The following is a 21,906-nucleotide window of genomic DNA, read 5'->3' on the forward strand; positions in this document are numbered from 1 at the left end:
ATTCTACTTCCTCATCCCTGAATTGCCTTTGTAGATGTAGATGTTTTGTTCATTTTTAAATATTTTTAGGAAATAATGATTCTTAATAGCCCAATCGGTATAAACAATACTTACCCATGATGAAACACGTAAAGAAAATTTTGGGTGCCTGGGTGGCTCAGCTGGTTAAGCATCTGCCTTTGGCTCAGGTCATTATCCCAGAGTCCTGGGATGGAGCTCCCCATGGGCCTTCTTGCTCAGCAGGGATCCTGTCTCTTCCTCTCCCTCTGCACCTCACCCCCCACTTATGCTCCCTCTCTCTCTTTCTCTGCTCTCTCTCTCTCAAATAAATAAATAAAACCTTTTAAAAATTATTTTTAAAAAAGAAAAAGAAAATTTGGTTACATACATTTATGGCCTAATGCATGCTGAATACTATTTTTTTTATTTAAAAATATTTTGCCCATATTAGTACTTCAGATTAGGAACATTGATTTATTTAAAAATATTTTGCCCATATTAGTACTTCAGATTAGGAACATTGAAATTAAGACATGCAATATGAAGTAGCACTCAATCCCTTTTTTTGGCCTGCCAAATAGTTGCAAAATGAATATCTTTGTTGAAGTTTATCATGTCTCGTGAAACAACAGAAGTAAATTCATTGGTAAAGTTTAAGAATAAGCTTTGGAGATATTTTTAGAGCTGATAGAAATTTTCAAAATCCAGTTATTTCTAACTTTAGGATACATAAGTAGTATAGCTTTAATTTCTTTTGTATTACTAGAGTTTTATTTAGAAGAAACCATTTAGAAGAAAATAACTCATAATTAAGGCAATGAAAACTTGACATTCTCACAAGGCATGATCTGAAATGTTCATTGTCTACTGAAAACTTTCTTTGATAGAATTTGAAGTGAACAATTAGAAATGTTTATTTGATATAATTCTTAGAGTAGTAAATACTTAGTTTTGCCAATTTGGGCAGAAAAACAAAAAACAAACATTGCATATGAACACTTATCCTAAAAAATTGTTACTTAGTTGAAGATCAAATTTAACTGGGCATATATGTATTTTATCTATCAGCTTATGAATTTTCTAACTAGTTGATTCTATTTTTTTTTCTAGTACCTATTTGATTCTTTTTTCTCACTGATAAAGAAAGGTAAAGGCACCACGATTACATCGGTTTTACCAAAGCCAGCACTAGTTGCATCTCGAGTTGAGGTTAGTATATGTGGGCTTCTTTTGGTTTATGTATTTTTGATTTTCTCCATCATATGATAATTTTTTTTTAAATGAATGATGTCAGCCATTATAATGTTTATAAAAATGATTGGTAATCTTGTAATTACCCATTATTTTAGCATCTAACTATTTGGTCTGTTCCTGATGGTGTTCATTGAGATTTTCATGTTTTGATTTAAAATCATATCTTTTGCAGTTTGCTTGTTCTAGAATATTTGTAACAAAATAATTTAATAAAGAATAAGCGTTTAGTTTAGAATTTGATATGTTCTATCACTTAATAACTATAGCCTTATATATGCTTGAGATACAGTTCAGGTTATAGAATCATTAGAAACAATATAACTTTTTTGTTTCAGCTAGAAGAATTATTATTCAAAATCATGAATAGAATAATATTATTTTATTTAAAAGGAGCAAATGGATAAGGAGTACTATAGTGCAAACTTGAATCCTTATTTGTGTAAATGTATAGATTGATATAAGGTTTCTTTTTTTTTTTGATATAAGGTTTCTATCCATTTCCTTCATAGTTAAACCACACATATAACCAAATCATTATTATATAAAATTCAGAAGAATGTATATGTATTTTCAAGTATATATATATGTGTGTGTATATATCAACTCTTTTTACAAATAGAAGTAATTGAATTATATGTTTACATGAAATGATAATTTGAGTTGGATGCTCAGTTCTAAGGATTTCCATGGAAGCCTTTTTTCCTGAGATGGAAAGATTGGAGGTAATCAACCCACTCAGTATGGAATCAAATTGTGGGTTGTTGGTAGCCAAAGAAGCCATGTACTTACTTATAGCATTTTTCTCAGGATATCAACTGATGTTTCAGATGTTTTTCTTTTGTTAATGATGAGGAAAAAGATAATACCTTTGCATGTAGTAGGCATCCAATAAATACTTGTTGAGGCAAACCAAGTTTCCCAAGTTCTTGTCTTTTGCAGTGGCCCTTTTCCTCTGAGGGGTTTGGCACTGGTGCCTAAAAAATAAGCAGTATCGTTATTTGCTTGGAATCATACATACAACCTGTAGAATTTCAGTTGCCTAGATATGAGCTTTTTCTTATTTCATTTTCTGTAAGTATTTCTGGCACGAACTATAAAGGTGAAAGTGTGAATATGAAAGTTCACTCATGTCCCTTGCCTTCTCTGTTTTCATTTGGCCCAGAGTCTTGCTTTATTCAGAAGAAAACTATGAAATATTGAATACACTTAAATTTTAGGGAGATTCTTATCATATATATACATACACATAGATGTATGTATTCACATATATATTTACAAAATTTTTTTTGATATTTAGATATCTTTAAATAAGATGTAGACCTCTTCTCAAAATTTCTTACTTAGGTGAAAAACACTTCATGCATGAACTTTGGAAATTAGAGACTTTTAAATTGTTAGTCTTTTCCCTCACATATTATGTATTTTTTGAAACGTTGTACTTTAAATCATCTAAACGATGTAGTTAGGACTTCCCTTTCTGGAAATTGCTGATTTTCCCCTCTTACTAATCAGAGCAATGTCATTTTCTTATTGCTTACAGGTTTCCAAGGTCCTTATCCTAGGATCGGGGGGGCTGTCCATTGGTCAGGCAGGAGAATTTGATTACTCAGGATCACAAGCTGTAAAAGCCATGAAGGTGAGAGATCTTTGTAAGAATTAATATACTCCTTTAATGAGTCTAATTAGTATTTTATAATTTAGATTTATGACACTACCTCTTTTCAAAGTCATTATAATTGATTTTCTCAACTATTTCTTGCACATCTTATATTAAAGAAACTTTGATCACAGGCAAAACTTTTAACTTTCGCAAAATTTTTTTGCAATTTGCAAATCAAGAACTTTAGAGTGGTCTCCAAAATTATCTGTTACCACCTATTTTTACTGAAAACATAGAAAGCCACGTTTACAGATATTCCTCATTTCTTTGGAGGCAGTGAGACAAGTAAAATATACTTGTCTTTTGTGTGAAAGAGGAAATTTGCCTATCCTTAGTGCTCTAAGATAAATGTTCTAGAGTATGCTTCAGGCATCTCTGTGGTTAAAATGGAAAGATCCAGTTGAGGTAGCAAAGGCAACATATGTCTTTTGTCCAAGCTTTAGAAGTTGTTATCTGTCCCTTGGGGACTCAATTTCTCATCTGTGACTTGGGCTGGATGACTGACCAGAACGATTAGGTGGGTTTTCATGTGGAAAAGAGGATTTGATACTCATGTGGGAAAGAACACCCCCCACCCTGTTTCTTCAAAGTCTCTTAATATCTCCCCAGCCCTGTATCATAGTAAAACAAACCTTTAGAAAAACTTCATTGTACATACAAGGTATTTCTATTAAAGAGCTAACTTGGCTTCTCTTTGCTGTCCTTATTTCCTTGAATATTACCCATTTTGGTACTAATCAGTTGTCCAGTGTATGTGAGCTCTTCTGTGACCTTGCCTCTGGCTTTGCAGCGCAAAGCCATTCTCCAGAGACTTGGCTAGGAGAAAGCAACACAAAGAAGACAGGAGACTAGGACAACAAAGGCAGGAAAACATTTGGCCAGAATTTTTCTTTTTGTTTTATTTCTATGCTATATACATAGATTTTCACCTGACAAATGTCTGTTGAAAAAAAATGGAATAGCAGCTTTCAATTACGTTGCTTTTCTTCCCATTTCTTTTTATGTTTTAATACTCTTCTCTATACACGCATAGGTGCACACACACAAGCACATATATTTTTCGTGCACACTTTCAAGGAATACTTTACTTCAGTGTATTATGATTTGATTTTTCTTTATATAGTTAAAGGATGTTCAATGCTTAAGATTGGTTAGAATGTAATGTAAGTGTGTTCAGGGTTTATAAATACATTTAAGAGGCATATGTTTTTTTATTCTACTTGGTAGTTTTATAAAGAATTAATATTTTCATAGCTTGTATTTTTTATGCACTTCATTTCCATTAGGTGAAGTTATATATTTTAACTGAAGAATAGGAATTATTAGTTATAGTACTGTGATTAATTAGGAAGTTAGTTGAAATGAATTTATGGACTAAATATTTAAGAATAATCAGATGCTGCATATATTATAGCCAGAACTATATTAGAAAAATAATATAAAATTTATTAGAATAGTTGGAAATTATTTCTAAGTTTTAAAATATATGGACATTCTTCACAGTCATTTGTGGAATCGTTACCTATATAATTTGATTTACAAAAATAACCATATTCATTGTATAACACATTCAGGGAAATACAAATATACTTAAGTCTGTTGGTGCTCTTCTTTGGTAGTGAGACCTCCTGTAACTTCTATTGAAGACGTGATCTCCATTTAGGCTTAATTATTTCAATATCAGCCTATATTTTAAATGCATTTGCTTATCTGTATGTATTCAAAAATTTCTGAATGATACTTTTTAAAAAATAATTTCTGAAAATATTCAGAGATGACTCATATTGAGGAAAGGGCATAAGACTTGAATCATAAGACTTGGATTAGAGTCCTAATTTTGCCATTTATCAGTTAGAGGATCTTTGGCAAGTCATTTAACCTAATTGAATGTCAATTTTTTCATTGGTTAGGTAGAAATTTCTCTTGTAGCCTTGGTATAAAAATCAAATAAATTAATAAAAAAGTGCATTATAAGTTTTAAGGCACTATTTGAATTTAAAGTAATATGAAATATATTTAATATTTTATTCAGATCCTCCCCCCAGAACACGTAGGGCTTTCAAAGATGGTTTCTATACTCTGAATATTTTGTTGATGTTTTAGAAGAGTTCAAAATTGATGTGGTAATAGGTAAAATAATAAGAGCCATATGGCCATATTTTATAATAATTATTTTGCTAAGTGTCACCCTCATCCTAGTTTGTAGAGCTATTATTCTTCATAGCCTACACGAAGAATTATTTTTGAGGTCTCTCCAGATGTCAGAAATAAGATAGACCTATAAATATCTTTATACACACACATAGACACACATTTTTTTTTTGCCATATGGTCATTTTCTTTTAATATAATATGTATAAAGAGTTGTATAATGCTCTTTGTTAAAGCACTACGTCAGGCATGAAAATCTGAAAAGACGGAATCCAGCAGAAGGTTCTCAGTGCTTCCAGCAAGGAAATACATCATCTTGCATTTTAAGTGTACACTTCATGTTGGTCTCTGACAAACATTGGAAAGGGAAGCTTCTTTGATGTTGCCCCTGTTTCCACTTTATATTTTACTAATTTTTAAGTTTTCAAAATATTTTAGTCTTTTACAATCAATTGAGCTAGAAAGTTCAGTAGTATTCGTAGACTTCTAGTCAAATTCTATAGACATTGACTCCAGTTTTGCTTGATAACCTCTAGCAAGCACTTCAAGGTGAACCTCATGAGGTAGCCAGTTCTTTTGGAATTTTATTTTCAAGCAACTTTTTTACTTCCTCTCACTAAATGTTTGTCTTCCTTTCATTTCCATTCCATTCACTAGCCCTCTACAGCCCACAAAATAACCTAAAAGTTTTGTCACCCAGTTCAAACCCTTCATTTGAATATGGTCATTTTCTCCTTTAGACTATAGGTTCAGATTCTGGATCCTTTTGTTCTTTCAGGAGGAAAATGTCAAAACTGTCCTGATGAACCCAAATATCGCATCCGTGCAAACCAACGAGGTGGGCTTAAAGCAAGCAGACACTGTCTACTTTCTCCCCATCACTCCTCAGTTTGTCACAGAGGTCATCAAGGCAGAACGGCCAGATGGCTTAATTCTAGGCATGGGTGGCCAGACAGCTCTGAACTGTGGTGAGTTCTTTTAAGTTTAATTGCAGAGTTGTGGCCCATGCACTCATGTGTGATATTTCTGGTTTGGCTCTATCTAACAATCATGCTCTGTGTGTTCATAAGAGCTTTTTTTCATACGCGAGGAAGCAGTTAGCAAACAGACACCTGACAATGTCATATGATAAATATTACTGGTTTAGTTCACAAAACAGCTGAGGTACAAAAAGATACCTTTGACTTTCATGCTCTGGGGTGGCCAGGTGAGATCTCTCTGCTCCATTTCAGCATACTGCCTTTCCCTGTTACCAGTGAAACCCTGAGAATGATTATAAATAAAAAATGAGAATTATCGTTGATTAAATGTTTTGTGCTCTTACGTGTTGGCCCCATGGCATTTGAGTTTCACATATATTTTCATGATAACATAAGTAAGTCTCTACCATCCCTTCATGCACCTGCTGAACCCAATATTCTGTGCTTTTTACATGGCTTCACATCTTTGGAACTAGATCATGAATGAGAATCTCATTAGCTAGTCAGGGTAATCAGTTGGTGAAGTAATTTATGTATCAAATATAAAAGTTTTAGCCAAAGTCAGATGGCATGTTAATGGAAACATTATTTTGATGATTTTGAACACAGGTAGATACCCACCTCAGTGGGATTATTTAAATAAGAGGATCTCATTATAAGAATGGACCTTAGAAGGAAAGAAAATATATTAAAATCTAGAGAGGTTCACTGTATCCTACAATTTTTATTAATGAGGATAATAAAAATCATTTGGAGAAGATGGTAGCATAAGTAATAATATCACCAGCAACATATTTTAATACAATATCTTCAAAATTTCTCTTTTAATTTTTTTTTTTTAAATCTTAAGCACAATTCTATTTTGGACTGTGGTGGCTTCTTGGAGTTAATTTTAAAATTTAAAAAATTGCATTTCAGGTATCCGTTTAAAAAAGACATAGGAATTTGAGATTTAAAAAAATGATTATATCTGGTTCTTCTGCAGGAGTGGAACTATTCAAGAGAGGTGTACTCAAGGAGTATGGGGTGAAAGTCCTGGGGACCTCAGTTGAATCCATAATGGCCACAGAAGACAGGCAGCTGTTCTCAGACAAACTAAATGAAATTAATGAAAAGATTGCTCCAAGCTTTGCAGTGGAAACGGTAAGGAATCTTTGTTCTGGAGAAACAAGGGCATTATTTGTCTTATATTGTAGGGCGAGTGATTTGTCATGCCTAAAAATAATAGGTAAATTATCATATTTACCTGTATTTTCTTCCAGAAATGTGATAGTACCTCAGAGACTTTGTGTTTTAATTGCAGCATTTCATGCTGAAATGTTTAGGATAGGTATTGATATTTTATGAAAAGGGAAGCAAAAGCCCAGAGACAAAATGATTTATCAGTGGTTGAAGTGCCACTGAATAGCACATCTCCTGAATTCATACAAAGAACCATGTCAAGTTACAATGCCAAAGTGATCTTTACTTTCTGGGATGAGTCACTTATGTTGTATGTGCAGATGACCTGTGAACGGGAGATGATTGGATTGAACTTTTCTTGTTAGAAAGGAATAAACAGTTAAACATGAAATCATCTAGAAAAAGCCATTGAATTTAATAAATCAGATTCATGACTGAGAAACTTGTGGCTTAGATGTTTAGAGAGAAAAGATTCTCTCATATTTTTGCTAATGTTTTTTCAGCTGTAGCCTGTTCCTATTGATAGGCTATTCCAAGGTACTACAATAAAGTTGACTTGCTGTATATCTGTTTTGGTCCCTGACTTTATTCCTGATTTCAGACATATAGTCAACGAAGCAAGGGTTCTGGAGGCAGCTTTTGGTGCAATTTTCCCATTGCAAAAAAAGGCAGATCCTTAGGGAAAAGAGCAACTACTACTGGGATGACTAAAATGGGCTATGTATGTTTCAGAAAAGAATGCTCTCAAGTACATACTATGTTGCAGAGCTGTCAGTCAGGAAGAGTCCCAGGATAGCTCTGCTGAACATTTGGAAAGCTCCTGCCATACATTTATTCTTTCATTGCCAGATTTAATTATGTCCTTGCTTCCTCAGGATGAGAAACAGGCATATGGGAAAGGTGTAATTACATTCCCATTGGTAGTGTAATAATATTCCATGACAGAAAAATATAGCCACCATATGTTGTATTCTGTAAGTTAAAAAAAAAAAAATTCCAAGCTTCTGGGACTATTCTCTGTCTGAACTTGAAAAATGAAAACTCTCTTTCTATATAGTATTCCTAATAGCCTATTGCAGTAATATCAAGTTCGTTTCAGCAGTTGAAAACCTTGTATCATTAAGAGATGAAGACTTTTAAATTGATTTCAAAATTCAATATGGCTCCCATTCTCAAATTTACGATGATTATTTTAGTTTTGGCTGTTGTTTCATCTTCTATATGGCAAAATAAAACTTACAACAAGAAGATAAAGGACAGCCTTTACTGTGTATTAAAAAAAATTCTAGAATTTTACTTAAAATTTGTAAAACAGCACTTGTTTTTACCTGAATTGCTAGACTCTCTTGGTATGGTCTTTTCTGCTAGTGTGGTCAGCTTTTAAAACTTTTGAGTTTTTCTTTCTGATAGATTGAGGATGCTCTGAAAGCAGCAGACACCATTGGCTACCCAGTGATGATCCGTTCGGCCTATGCCCTGGGGGGGTTAGGCTCAGGAATCTGTCCCACTAGGGAGACCTTAGTGGACCTTGGCACAAAGGTATGTATTTTCACAGACTAAATTCTTAACAACCAAGAAAACAGATTTGATATACCCTTTTAGTTACAGAAATTTATGTAGATGAGAAATGACCTTTTCTTTGTTTTAAACCACTGTCGTGTTTTCTAAAAGTGTTGTCCAAAAGACAGTACCTTTGGAAGGGTAATGCAGTGCAGTTATTTACATTGGAACACAGCATTACCCAAATGGTCCTAGAAAAACTGATGGTCACTCTAGTGGTGATCATTCTAATTGATGATGGTCAGTTGATGATACAAATGATTGTACTACTTGATTTCAGTGGTATAAACTCAATTCAATTTCATCTCCCTCTCCTTCAAAATCTGTTCCAAAACAGCCATTGTGTAAAAAGTATTTCAGTGATTAAAAAAATGAATAAAATGCCCCATTTTCTATTGTTTTTGGGAATAATTTGACATGGATGACATCTAAAATGGAAACAAAATACATTGAACAGTTTGGCTTTACCTCCAATTCAGGTGTTTAAAATATATACAGTATAAACCTCTTAGTGTCATAAATGAGTGAGCTCTCTTCCAACTGCCACTCACTCATATAAGCAAAAATGAGATTTGAGTGTTCAAATCTATGTTCTATCAAAATTGCTTTAACATATCACTGAAGAGTTCCTTTCTTAAGTATTAAAGAGAAAATTAAGATATGTTCCAGAAAATAAATTAGACATTATCAAAGAAAACATGCTCCATGAAAGCAGAGGATTTTACTCACTCTTTCTTCTCACGGAATAGAACAATGCCTGATGATGTGGGGAATCAGTACTTGCTAGCTGAATGAATGAATGTGTGTGTAGCTAAGAGGCCCATGCACCTTAGGTGGTGGTTGTAGAAGTGAATCTAACAGAATTATTATAAGGGCTACTTTGGGGAGTGCTGAGTAAATACCAGGCACAGCTTGCATCTGTCATTACTTGTAGAGTGAAACAAAATGTGGTCCTTGAATTGTTGACATAGGATTTTGAGAACAGATAAATAAAATTAATTATATTTAAACATCTATAATGACAACTTACATGTCAGTGACTTGGTTTTAGTATTTCTAAAGTTGCCAAAACAAACCAAAAAAAAAAAAAAAGGGAAAATATATCAATATAAGTAATTCTTGTTTCCATTCTGGAATTATGAATCATATATTTAAAGAAAAGACATATTTATAGAAGCATTTTTTCCTCTAGTATATTAGATATTTTTAATACTAATAGTCTCATTATTACTCCCTGATAATGTATAATTATTCTCTATTAAAAATATATTTTTACCATGTAAAAAATTCTGAATACTGAATTGTCTAAAAAGATTTACAATGAAAAAATTTGAAATGGAATAGTTCTTAATTATTTAAATTCCTCTAAGATAATCAATAGGGTATTGAAATTTTTTTTAATCAAAAACCTAGCTTTTCCCTTGATAATAATTACTCTTACCGTTAATTCCTAAACCACCCCTTATTCTCTTGAAATTATATTTAGCACCCTTAGAAGCTGCATTAACTCATCTAAGTCTCAGAGTTTGTCTTTTGTATAAAATCTTGAGACTGGAAAGAAGGAAGTTGAGGCAACAGGTAAATTTGATCTCAATTGTCCTTGTGTCAGAACATCCAGCTGAATCCATTAGAATGCAGAAAACTTTCCCCAATCCGTATCCTTTGTTTCCTAGATTTCCTCTTTTAGCATGCAATCCTAATGACAAATGAATCATTATTAAATTGTTAATGCTGGCTACAGAGTTTTCTAACTACTTTGAAAACCTCATCATAGGCAGCTGTGGGGACAAATGTGTTACATTTTCAGTTGCACATGGGAGAGCCTGTAGTGTTGACTGAGGTTAAAAAGATAGTGTTGCGACACATTAAAAAAAAAAAAAAAAACAGCAACAACACCCAACTAACATTATTTCATTATACTGCCTGCTAATAATTTGAAAAAAATCAAAGTACTTTCCCCCGTTGCTTTTTCTTCCTTCTCACTGCCATTGCAAATCAAAAATATCCTGAGACAAAGGGGGACTTTTCTGTGTTGGATTTTCAGCCACTCAAGGTCCTAAGGTCAGAGACCGCCTCTTTCATATTTTTGGTTCAGTATTCTACACACCAGTGGGTACTCATAAATATGAAATGATAATTATACTAATTCATATCTGTTTAATCAGGCATACATGATATATGACTCAGGGTATTTAAGCACTTAGGCGGTGATTAACCATAATAATAGTTGCATATGATTCTTCTAATTCTCAAGTTTCGCGTGCCATCTTGGCTAACTGTTTACAACCATCATTATCTCCTTTCTTCTCCTCATCAACATCAACTGACTTTTATTGTGTATGTCACTGTACAAAGCACTCTCAGCTATTTTAGAGAAAACTGGAGTCTTTAGACTTATTTTTCCATATTTATTCGCACTTATCACATTTTCTAGTTTCACAGAAGCCTTGCTGCTGAAATAATTCCATTTCCCTCTGCCTGATTGCTCAATTATTTTCTCTTTTTCCTAAATTAGTTTGATTTAATGTCATATCAGCACTTTGAATGGCAAGCCTCAATAATGTAAATCAAGCATATTCACTGCAGGATGCTATTCCTAGTACCTCACTGATTTTCTGACACATTGTGCCTTCTGGAGCATAGAGGAGGATGCAGAGTGGGCTTCAGACTTCGATACTGACCAGGATTTAGGACAGGGCATTTTGCCAAATATCCATGTTTAAACCAGTGCTTTTCCTTACTCTTTGATGTCTTTTGTCACCAATTTCCAGGCCTTTGCAATGACCAACCAGATTCTGGTGGAGAGATCAGTGACAGGGTGGAAAGAAATAGAATATGAAGTGGTCCGAGATGCTGATGACAATTGTGTCACTGTCTGTAACATGGAAAATGTTGATGCCATGGGTGTTCATACAGGTAGGCAAAGAATCTTCGGGAATTATAGTAATGACTTCAGCTCATGTTTCTGATGATGCGTAGCAGTCTTTATTAAGTTATTTTCTTTAAATTACTATTCTTAGCTGACAGACTAGTGATAAAGTTTCACAGAAAATAGTATATCACAGTATTGAAAATAACCTCACATTCATTTTGATCTTCACAAAAACCCTGTGAAGTAAGGCAGGTATTATCTTGATTTTATTTGAGGAAGAGGTCAAATGTAAGCAATGAGTGATGGTAAAATCTGTAAGACTTGATGTTGAAAAGAAATGAGGTTAAGAAGGCTTAAATGAGAGGATGAGTATTAGTTACCACGTGAATGAAAAAAGGGCCACAAGTAATAGAAACAGGTAAAATAAGTTTTTTTTTTGGTAAATTTTATTTATTTATTTATTTTTAATAATATTTTTTTTATTGGTGTTCAGTTTGCCATCATACAGAATAACACCCAGTGCTCATCCCGTCAAGTGCCCCACTAAGTGCCTGCCACCCAGTCACCCCACCCCCCGCCATCCTCCCCTTCCATCACCCCTAGTTCGTTTCCCAGAGTTAGGAGTCTCTCCTGTTCTGTCTCCCTAAAATAAGTTTTTTAGGAAGAGAAACTAATTAGATAAGACGGCAAAAATAATAACTTAGGATTTAGAAATGCTAAGTTTGAGGCATGGGTGGAATTCTCAAGAAGAGGGTTGGTAATAGGGAGCTGGAATTCAAGAAAAGAGAATACAAATAAAGATGCTGATACAAAGTCATTGGGAGTCATTGGTGTGAAGGACATAATTGAAACTGGAAGCATAGGCTAAATATTCAAGGGCATGGGCATAGAAAGAAAGATGGTAGGGTCAAGAACTGAACTTGGGAACTGTTTAGATTTACAGGACAGGAGTAAGAGGAAGGGTTAGTGTTGAAGATGAAGAGAGAAGTGATAGGAAGAAAACCAGAATGGTACACTACCAAGTAAGCCAATACAAGAAAATATTTTGTAAAACAGCTTTGGTTTTGGCCAAATCAAATGATGTGAAAGGTCAAGAATTAGGATTTTCATGTGGGTTTTTGGAGGTTCAAGAGGACAATTTCGATGCAAAGTTGGTTATGGGAGCCGTATTGAAAAGAATTATATGGCAATAAGGAATATGCAGAAATGGGAAACTTTCAAGAAGTATAGTCATGTAAAGAATAAGAGAGATGTTCTTGTGACTGAGGAGGAGCTTCTTGAGCCAGTAGAAATCTGAGCATGTTTGTAGGCAGAAGGAATGGTGACTAAAGATTAAGAGATTGAAGACATAGGGCAGTAGTTAGAGAGGAGTAAGACAATGGGAAAGGATGAGATGTGGAAAACAGGGGGATGAACCAGTCTGGGTGAAGAGGAGATCATAGTTTGTAGAAGGGAGAACTTGACACAGAGAGAGAGATTTTGAAATGAAGAGCAGGGAAATTGAAGAATTTAGTGTCGATCTGGTAAGTAGATGACTGAGGCCTTGATAGCTAGGTGAACTTGGGAAAGTGTAGAGGGGTTTTTGTCAGTAATGTGTCAGAGTAGTACAGACAAAACAAGAATCAGTTTCTGATGTGCCTTATATGTATTGCCTTGAGACAGTTATTTTCCCAACAAACCCATAGACTAATCTGTGTCATGTATCACACAAATCAATCGAGTCACCAAAATGAGTTATTTAGATATGCTACCAAATGACAAGTGTTGCTTGGATGTACAGGTGATTCAGTTGTCGTGGCCCCTGCCCAGACCCTGTCCAATGCGGAGTTTCAGATGTTGAGACATACTTCAATCAATGTTGTTCGCCACTTGGGCATTGTGGGTGAATGCAACATTCAGTTTGCCCTTCATCCTACCTCAATGGAATATTGCATCATCGAAGTGAATGCCAGATTGTCCCGGAGCTCTGCCCTGGCCTCAAAGGCCACCGGGTAAGATCAGACTGATTGGCCATGTGTTTGCAGATTCTTTACAGATAGTTTTGGAAAACTGACAGCTAGTGGAAGACTGAGTTGCATTTACAAGCTATAGTCCCCATTTCTGTATGCTGGCTGCAAATCATTTAGGACCCTAAGGACATGGTTATTAATGAGCTTGCTGCCAGATTGAGGCAAATGATATTGCTAGCTGGCTTTGTTTGCTGGCTAATCATAAACTAATCAAAATCTGGGTGGTCAAAGCAGGCTGCAAAAAAAAAAAAAAAAAATCTGCTTCCTAATTGTACTTTGCAGATACTGTTAAAAAGTGAAAACTAATTCTCAATTTCAGTCCTCAACTGGTTTCTTCAGGTATATAGTAAATGATAGGCAAATTGTATAGTTGACTTGATTCAAGCATTTAGTAAATTATTTTATTTTAGCCAAACTCCACAGGACCAAACATTGTAAGGTTTTTCTATTGATAAATGTTGCAACCAGATGAATGAATTTGCAGGTCATTTAAAAACTGCTAGCAAGCATAATTAGAGGGAACATTAACTAGTACCTTTTGTTTCTATTAATATACTAAGCATATGGCATTTAAATTACATGGCATTTAAATGAGCAGAATAATTGCCTGTAAGGATTTTTTTGTTTAATACAGCTATGTGGTACTGCATGGAGTGGCAGTGAAATGTTGCCCTAAGCAAGAGTCAGGAGACCTGAGCTCTCTTTCCAATTCTCCTGTTGACTTTTGACGCACCACTTACTGTCTCAATCAGTTTCCTCATCTGTCAGATGGGGGAGAAGTATTAAAAGACTCACATGTAATTCTACAGTTCCATGCATTATTTTCTCAAATATAATTACCAAAAGTATCCAGTCAAGTTCCTAGAGTGTTAGTTTTGTAAGGAGTCTCAAGCTCAAAAATAATTTGGAGAAAAAGCAAGGACCCACGCTTGCAATGTTTTCTGACCGGGTACCTGCAGTACCCGCTAACTTCATGGTCTTCCTAGGTGCAGATGCTTATATATATTTTCAAAAGAATATATTGCAGATTCTCATCTTTGTGGAGGCTCTACACAAGTGAGCATTTTATCAAGGAAGTCATTGATTCAGTCATTAATCCCGATTAAAGAGGTGAAGGTTGGCAGTAGTAGCACTGAATGTCAGGCATAGAGAGTGAATTCTTTCATGATCCATGCCTCTCTATTTTATCATCACTAATGCTATTTTATAAGTGGCTATTAAATCTTCATACAGAACAGAGAACCAGATGTGTTTTATACCCTGATGTGTAATAATACCAGAATTTCTAAAAAAGACCACTTTATGTTTTGGGCTGTTTTTAATGCTCATTGCTGAAAGAAAAAAAAAGTATCTCCTCCTTTATAGCTACCCACTGGCATTCATTGCTGCAAAGATTGCCCTAGGAATCCCACTTCCAGAAATCAAGAATGTTGTATCAGGGAAGACATCAGCCTGCTTTGAACCTAGTCTGGATTACATGGTTACCAAGATTCCTCGCTGGGATCTTGATCGTTTCCATGGAACGTCTAGCCGAATTGGCAGCTCTATGAAAAGTGTGGGAGAGGTGAGTCCTTGGTTTATTCCCCTATTTATTCTTGTTCTCAGTTATTTTGTTATATCTTTAACATCCTTGAAAATCTTAAGGTTGCCTGGATACTGGGTTCTTGATTGGAGGACATATGGGAATGTCATTTCCTCCTTGGTGTTTCAACATTTCTCTGTTAACATAAGACATTTGTTACATGATCATTTCATGGATCTTAAAAGCTTCTATTTAAAAGGTGAGGCCTGGGACACGTGGGTGGCTCAGCAGTTGAGCCTTGCCTTTGGCTCAGGGTATGATCCCAGGGCCCAGGATTGAGTCCCACATCAGGCTCCGTGTGTGGAGCCTGCTTCTCCCTTGTCCTGTGTCTCTGCCTCTCTCTTGTGTCTCTCATGAATAAAAAATACAATCTTTAAAAAAATTAAAGGAGAGGCCATATATGTGGATGCAGAATATATTTGCATATATGAAAACCATATTCTCATATATAACTGAATTATAATGTGTTTTATAAACAATCTAGAAAATAACATGATATAAAATGGTATACCGAAAAGACCACTGAACTAAGGTTAAGAATTCAATTTTAATCTATTCACACAAATTGTGACTTTACCCTCATTGGACCTCACTTTCTACATCTCTAAAAGAAAGGGGCTAGACTAGAAGATTTTCTCTCATGTGCCATCTAGCTCTAAAGTTTGAAACTGAGAAGAGCAAAATGGGCTATGAAGCCCTCTTTCATTATTCTGAAATGGTCTAAGCTTTTAGGACCTTAGATTTTTCATAATGTCCTTTTTATACTATTTGAAAATAAAATTAGCGTTTGATTATTCCATCTTTCAAAGATGCAGTGCTCCTCTGTGCAGAGGAAAGAAAGGAATTCAGACCCCAGTCTCTAATGGTCACTCTCTTCCCTCCCCCACCAATGGGTTTATTTCTTCTTGCATCCAGTTGGCTTGACATAAATGGAGAGAAGATGAGCCTTGGAACCAAATGAGCTTGGATTTTACTCTTGTTCCTCTTATTAAAGACACTCATGCAAGACACTGGTCTTCAGGTTTTCCATCTGAAAGTTAGAGATGATAATATCTACCTTGTGGGATTTTTAAAAAATTTTTATTTATTTATGATAGTCACAGAGAGAGAAAGAGAGAGAGGCAGAGACATAGGCAGAGGGAGAAGCAGGCTCCATGCACCGGGAGCCCGATGTGGGATTCGATCCCAGGTCTCCAGGATCGTGCCCTGGCCAAAGGCAGGCGCCAAACCGCTGTGCCACCCAGGGATCCCCCTTGTGGGATTTTTATAAGGTTTAGGGTTACTACATGTAAATATTCAGTAATGTCTTTTAGATTCATAAGGAATCTCCAATAAATGTATTTTGCCAGTACTGTTGTCATTGTTTATGAGTAGGATTTTTAATTACCAGCAGTATGCGTGAATCTCCATCCCTATCAATTAATTGATCTATTATCTATTTTATTTTATCTCATCCCTGTCTATATATGGCCAATGTAGGAGCTCTTGGTCTATGCCTAGATATCGAAGCTGGTTAGATTACAGAACAAAGAACTATTTATGACATATTGTTCTATATTGGCTTTTATTTGTCCTATGTTACAGATTATAGCCTATCCTCAGACTAGCCACTGCAGAAAGTGCAGCTTAAATCTATCAGCAATGAAGGAGGAAAGAAGAAAAAAAAAAGACATTTTACTGATCATATTCATGCATGAAAGGGAGAATTATTACTATGTTGGTTTCCCTAGTTTCCAAGATATGAATGCAAAATTTTAAAGTAACAAAAGATAAGGAAAATTTGACCTTTTTAAATTAAAATGTCCTACTAGTTGTAAAACAAAAACAAAAACCTGGTAGTCCTTCATAGCCGCTTTAAATCTCCTTTTTTTCCATCGTGCTTCAAGGTATACAATAGAATTAAAACTCAAATGCCATGGAAAGTCTGGTTGGTAGTTTTTCTGCCAAATAAACAACTGTTATTTGGTTTATTTTGTGGGAAGTATCCCTTTTCACATTGCTCACAGTAAAATTTATAGACCAAAGAATATGAGATAATTTCTGTAATGTTTTCATTTAGGGCTTATTATCTAAGGGATTTTTGTTGTCAGTGAATATTTCCCATCAGACATTTAATTCAAGTTAGGAAGCATTTCCTGAGTTCTTACTCCATGCAAGATGCTGGGAGAATAAAACAGTGAATAAGATGTAGATGTTTGTTACACATTATCTGCAGTTGGTAAGTTCAGAATACATAAATGGAACCAAGTGTAAAATGAATTCAACTGAGGTGAAAGTTAAAATACAGGGCATCCCTGGGTGGCTCGGTGGTTTAGCACCTGCCTTTGGCCCAGGGCATGATCCTGGAGACCTGGGATCGAATCCCACATCAGGCTCCCTGCATAGAGCCTGCTTCTCCCTCTGCCTATGTCTCTGTCTCTCTCTCTGTGTCTCTCATGAATAAATAAATAAAATCTTTAAAAGAAAGAAAGAAAGAAAGTTAAAATACAGTATTTATGGGGTGCCTGGGTTGGCTCAATGGTTGAGCATCTGCCTTTGGCTCAGGTGATGACCCCGGAGTCCTGGGATCAGGTCTCGCAAGACTCTGCTTGTGTCTCTGCCTTTCTCTGTGTCTCTTGTGAATAAATAAATTAAATAAATTAAATCTTAAAAAAACAAAACAAAACAAAACAGTGTTTATATACAGGTGCTTTGAGAATGTAGAAGAATAAGGTCAGGGAATAGGGTTAGGGCTATGTCAGTTATTCCATTGAAAAATGATGAGATTTTTCACTTAATTAAGGTGAATTTTAATAATATAAAATATTAAAAACCACAAATTTTGACTGAACACAGTTATGTACTCCTTAATTATTATATGTTTTTTTCTTTTATGGATTATATTCCGTATACCATTATGTATAGTGTGCTTAAAAATAATTAAAATTTATGGTGAGTTACTTATAGAACTAGTTATTTTATGGCCAATTTAAAAATATATAATACTTTAAAATTGTATTAAATATTCTAGAAATGTTTGCCTAATTTGATAGTACTATAAAATATTTTATTTCTGGCAGTCTCTCTCATGCTTGGGCAAGCAAGTCTATGACCATATTGTGTAATCCTTCAAGTACCAGTATGCCTTGCAGGTTGCCTATCTGAATTGGACTAACATTTTATTTATCTCTGCTCTTGAGAATCTTCCCTACTTCTAATTAAATTTGGGGCCGCATGAAAGGTTATCTGTTTGGCTTTAGCGATTTTTGAATATGTATCTTGTCACACAATTGACATGAAGATTTACCAAACTGACATGAATGGGAATTTGGGTCTATTTAAAGAATCATGGAAATTTACTGAAGGCAGCATTACCACTGTTATTATTTTAAATTGAAGACCAAAAATGCATAGCAATCTATTATTCCGTGGAAAGATTCAAAGACAGTGTTTATCCACTGAAAATAACCGGTTAGGCTTGAAGGCAATTTAAGTTTAGTTCTGACTTGTAACTTGTCCAAACCAAATCACCACATGGTCTTTCTAATTGATTAGTGTACAATCAGCTATAAAGACTGTGGGAAGACACATTGAATTTGTCATGGGGAATTCAGACTCCACCTACATTCAAAATCTGAATCTGTCAGTATTCATTATGATTCTGAAGGTTTTATTAATATTAATACTTGGTTATAAAGAAAGCCAACCTGTCTTGGATTGTGACTGATAACCCGTTTAGAAATAGTTCTGTTTTTGTGTTAATGTATGTCTGGCTTCCCTTCATTTGTTTTCCATTCTAAAGAACATCTGTATAAAAGCAAGATTTTATTAAGGAAGGGTCTATATGCTCCTTCCACAAATTCCTCAGTTTAATATTATGGTCCAGAGCAGGTGCAGACAATTTCCTCATCAGTCTCAGCAAATAAAACTAAATTCCCTATGTGATAAAAGACTGACCTAATATTGTTAAAGACTCATTATATCAAAACCATGGAGAAAAGGAGAGAGAGAAGAAAAAAAAAAAAACCCAGTAGCAACACCTAAATTTGAGCAGTATACTTTCTTATATGTTTTGTTCCTAAGTCTTTTCTGAAAAATATTCCATTTCTAGGTGTGTTTCAAATTCATAATATAGAGACGCTTTCTTTAAATACAAGTTCTTAAATGTGCATTGTAGGTCATGGCTATTGGTCGTACCTTTGAGGAGAGTTTACAGAAAGCCTTAAGAATGTGCCACCCATCTATAGATGGTTTCACCTCCCGCCTCCCAATGAACAAAGAATGGCCATCCAACATAGATCTCAGAAGAGAGCTGGCTGACCCATCCAGCACCCGCATCTATGCCATTGCCAAGGTAATATGTGATAAGGGGCCCAGAGCAACTATTTTCTTCAGAGTACAGCCAACCTGGACTTCAAAGTAAAACTGAAACACAAAGTGGTCATGAATTCAGGGATTTTGGGAAAGAATCCAATTCTCTTTGGTAGCATAATACTGGAGACTTCTGTGGCTTTTTCCAGATTTTTCTATAATTGATCAATTCTATAATTGATTCTATAATCTTTTTAAAATTTTATTTAAGCCTAGACTTGAGGACACATTGCAGTTTAAAGGATGATCACGTAGATAAAATGTTCCTTCCTTTTACTCTATATCCTATCAATAATACTCTTAAGTAGGTTTGATCATATTGACTTGCCAGTTCCTATCACTCTCATTACTTGTTCCTTGAAAATATATAAATTGTATTTTAGAAGAGAAGATGCATAAAATAGTATCATTTAGTATATGCTACCTCAGACTTTAGAATCTTTATTTGCTTCTTTTTCTATGTTTAAACAACAAGGGCTATAAAGATTTTCCATGATTATAGGCCTTTCTGTGTGATTATTTTATTGATCTTAACTTTTAGAACAATAAAGCCCCACCTTTCTCACTTCTACACCCTAGCTCCCTTTTATGCAAATTAAATGCCGTATTAATCTCCTTTCATGTTTACTATGTGTAGGGTTTTGAAGTTTCAGCTCATCTGATTTTATAAAAGGTGACTTGGGCAGCTGGGACCTGTCTGGTCAGAAATCCCTGAATGGCTTTTTGACATTTAAGGAAGCTTAGGCATTAATCTGCCAACAGTATCAAACCACACTGGAGCTACAAAACCCTGCTGACCATTTTATATGTGCGTGCATGCATGTGGGATGAGTTGATGAAAATATGAATTCTTCCTTTAAAGAGGAACTCTGTCTTTGTAATTTGCCTTTGTAGCAACAGAAAAATGCTGTGAAGGATTTTGAACTCACTGCAGCTTTCATGTCCGTATATTGAGAGTCTGTCCTGCTGAGAGGGGAGAAGGGGAGGGAATGTTTCCTTCGTTGCATATAATGTATACTCTCCTCACCTTTATGGTTTCTAAATGCAGGATATTAAGTTCCATTGAAATTCTGGCAGATGCTAGTGTCTTTTGATGGACATTTCTCAATATTGAGTTTCAAGGTAATAGAGAATTAACATTTTTCAATGGGGAGGGGGGTGATAGTAGTGAAGAGAGCGTATTTCAGAGAGCCGCTTCACCTTCTACATTGTTCTTATTTCAGGCCTTTGTTTAAAAAAGCACTCTACCATATTCATATGTGTAGATGTACATATGATTTTTTGGGGGTGCAGACAAAGGGCAGTAAGTGGATTTTTTCCTTTAGCCTAGTAATCATACTTCTGCCATTTTGAGGAGGATGAAAAAGGGAAGTATTTTCAAGTTCCCAGCGAGGCTGTAAAACTCAAGCAAAGCTCTCATTCTTTTCTAACAGACTTATAAAGGATGAGAATTCAGGGGCAACTGTGTGGAGGTTCTTTCTTGCACAGAGCACCCTATGTACGAGCAAGATGTGCAGGGTCTGAGGTTATAAATTATTGTCTGTCAGAATGCCAGCAGAAGGAACTGGTTTCTGTTTGTTAGAGGTCATCATTACTGTTCATTTCCCCAGCAACCAGGAACTTGGTGATTTTGACAAAGAGAGTAAGGGCTGTGGAAGGCTGAAGGGGAAAAGGAATGAAAGGAGTGAGTAAATCTTCACTTGCTTTCATGGTTCTTACAAAAGGGCAAGTTGCTCTGAGGCCTGATTTTTGCTGCAGTCTTATTTCAGGATGACTGGATCATCACCTCTTTTGATCTGGGGAGAACACAGGGCATTATTCTTGATTTGGGAAACATTAGAGTAACCTCAAACTTGTTTGAGTCATTATGAATTTCACTATAGCTGTGTGACATGGCAAAGCTGTAGTGCTTGAAGATGGAAGTTGGAAGATGGGCAGGATCTGGCTTTGGCTTGGACACTGTGGCTGTGACTGTAGTTGTTCTTCGTCATAATGAAATAATGATTCCAGGATTTTAGGTCCTCTGCCACGGGCAGGGTGATGAGTGTGTGTGATTGTATGAAAACTTCCTCTGGTCTGTCAAAAGTCTCACTAACTTAAGGTTCTATCCCCCTCACTGTATTGATGGCCAACAGCGAATGGTGCCTTTAATCACTTGGAAAATGAGACAGAATATTAAGTCTTTGGAAACCTGGCTATATATAGGGAGAATTAAACAAAAGAAACATAAATAGACTTATAAAATGAATATGCCTTTGAGTATTCTCGTTAGATGTCATTTTATGCTAGTCAACAGAATTATAAAC

The 21,906-nt window shown here is 35.2% G+C and overlaps 1 protein-coding gene across 4 annotated transcripts in view; it reads left to right on the forward strand.

Moving 5' to 3' along the window:
• CPS1 (carbamoyl-phosphate synthase 1) overlaps nt 1–21,906 on the forward strand; it is a 354,353-nt gene that overhangs the window by 272,121 nt on the left and 60,326 nt on the right. For all 4 annotated transcript variants that reach the window (XM_049106700.1, XM_049106699.1, XM_049106701.1 and 1 more), the window contains 9 exons: nt 1,111–1,209; nt 2,795–2,890; nt 5,844–6,033; nt 7,031–7,188; nt 8,638–8,766; nt 11,559–11,703; nt 13,440–13,650; nt 15,034–15,232; nt 19,407–19,583. In XM_049106700.1, the coding sequence (XP_048962657.1) occupies nt 1,111–1,209; nt 2,795–2,890; nt 5,844–6,033; nt 7,031–7,188; nt 8,638–8,766; nt 11,559–11,703; nt 13,440–13,650; nt 15,034–15,232; nt 19,407–19,583 (1,404 nt within the window). The remainder of the gene's footprint in view (nt 1–1,110; nt 1,210–2,794; nt 2,891–5,843; nt 6,034–7,030; nt 7,189–8,637; nt 8,767–11,558; nt 11,704–13,439; nt 13,651–15,033; nt 15,233–19,406; nt 19,584–21,906) is intronic.

This window comes from Canis lupus, chromosome 37 (assembly GCF_003254725.2).
Source record: "Canis lupus dingo isolate Sandy chromosome 37, ASM325472v2, whole genome shotgun sequence".
Classification (NCBI taxonomy): domain Eukaryota; kingdom Metazoa; phylum Chordata; class Mammalia; order Carnivora; family Canidae; genus Canis; species Canis lupus.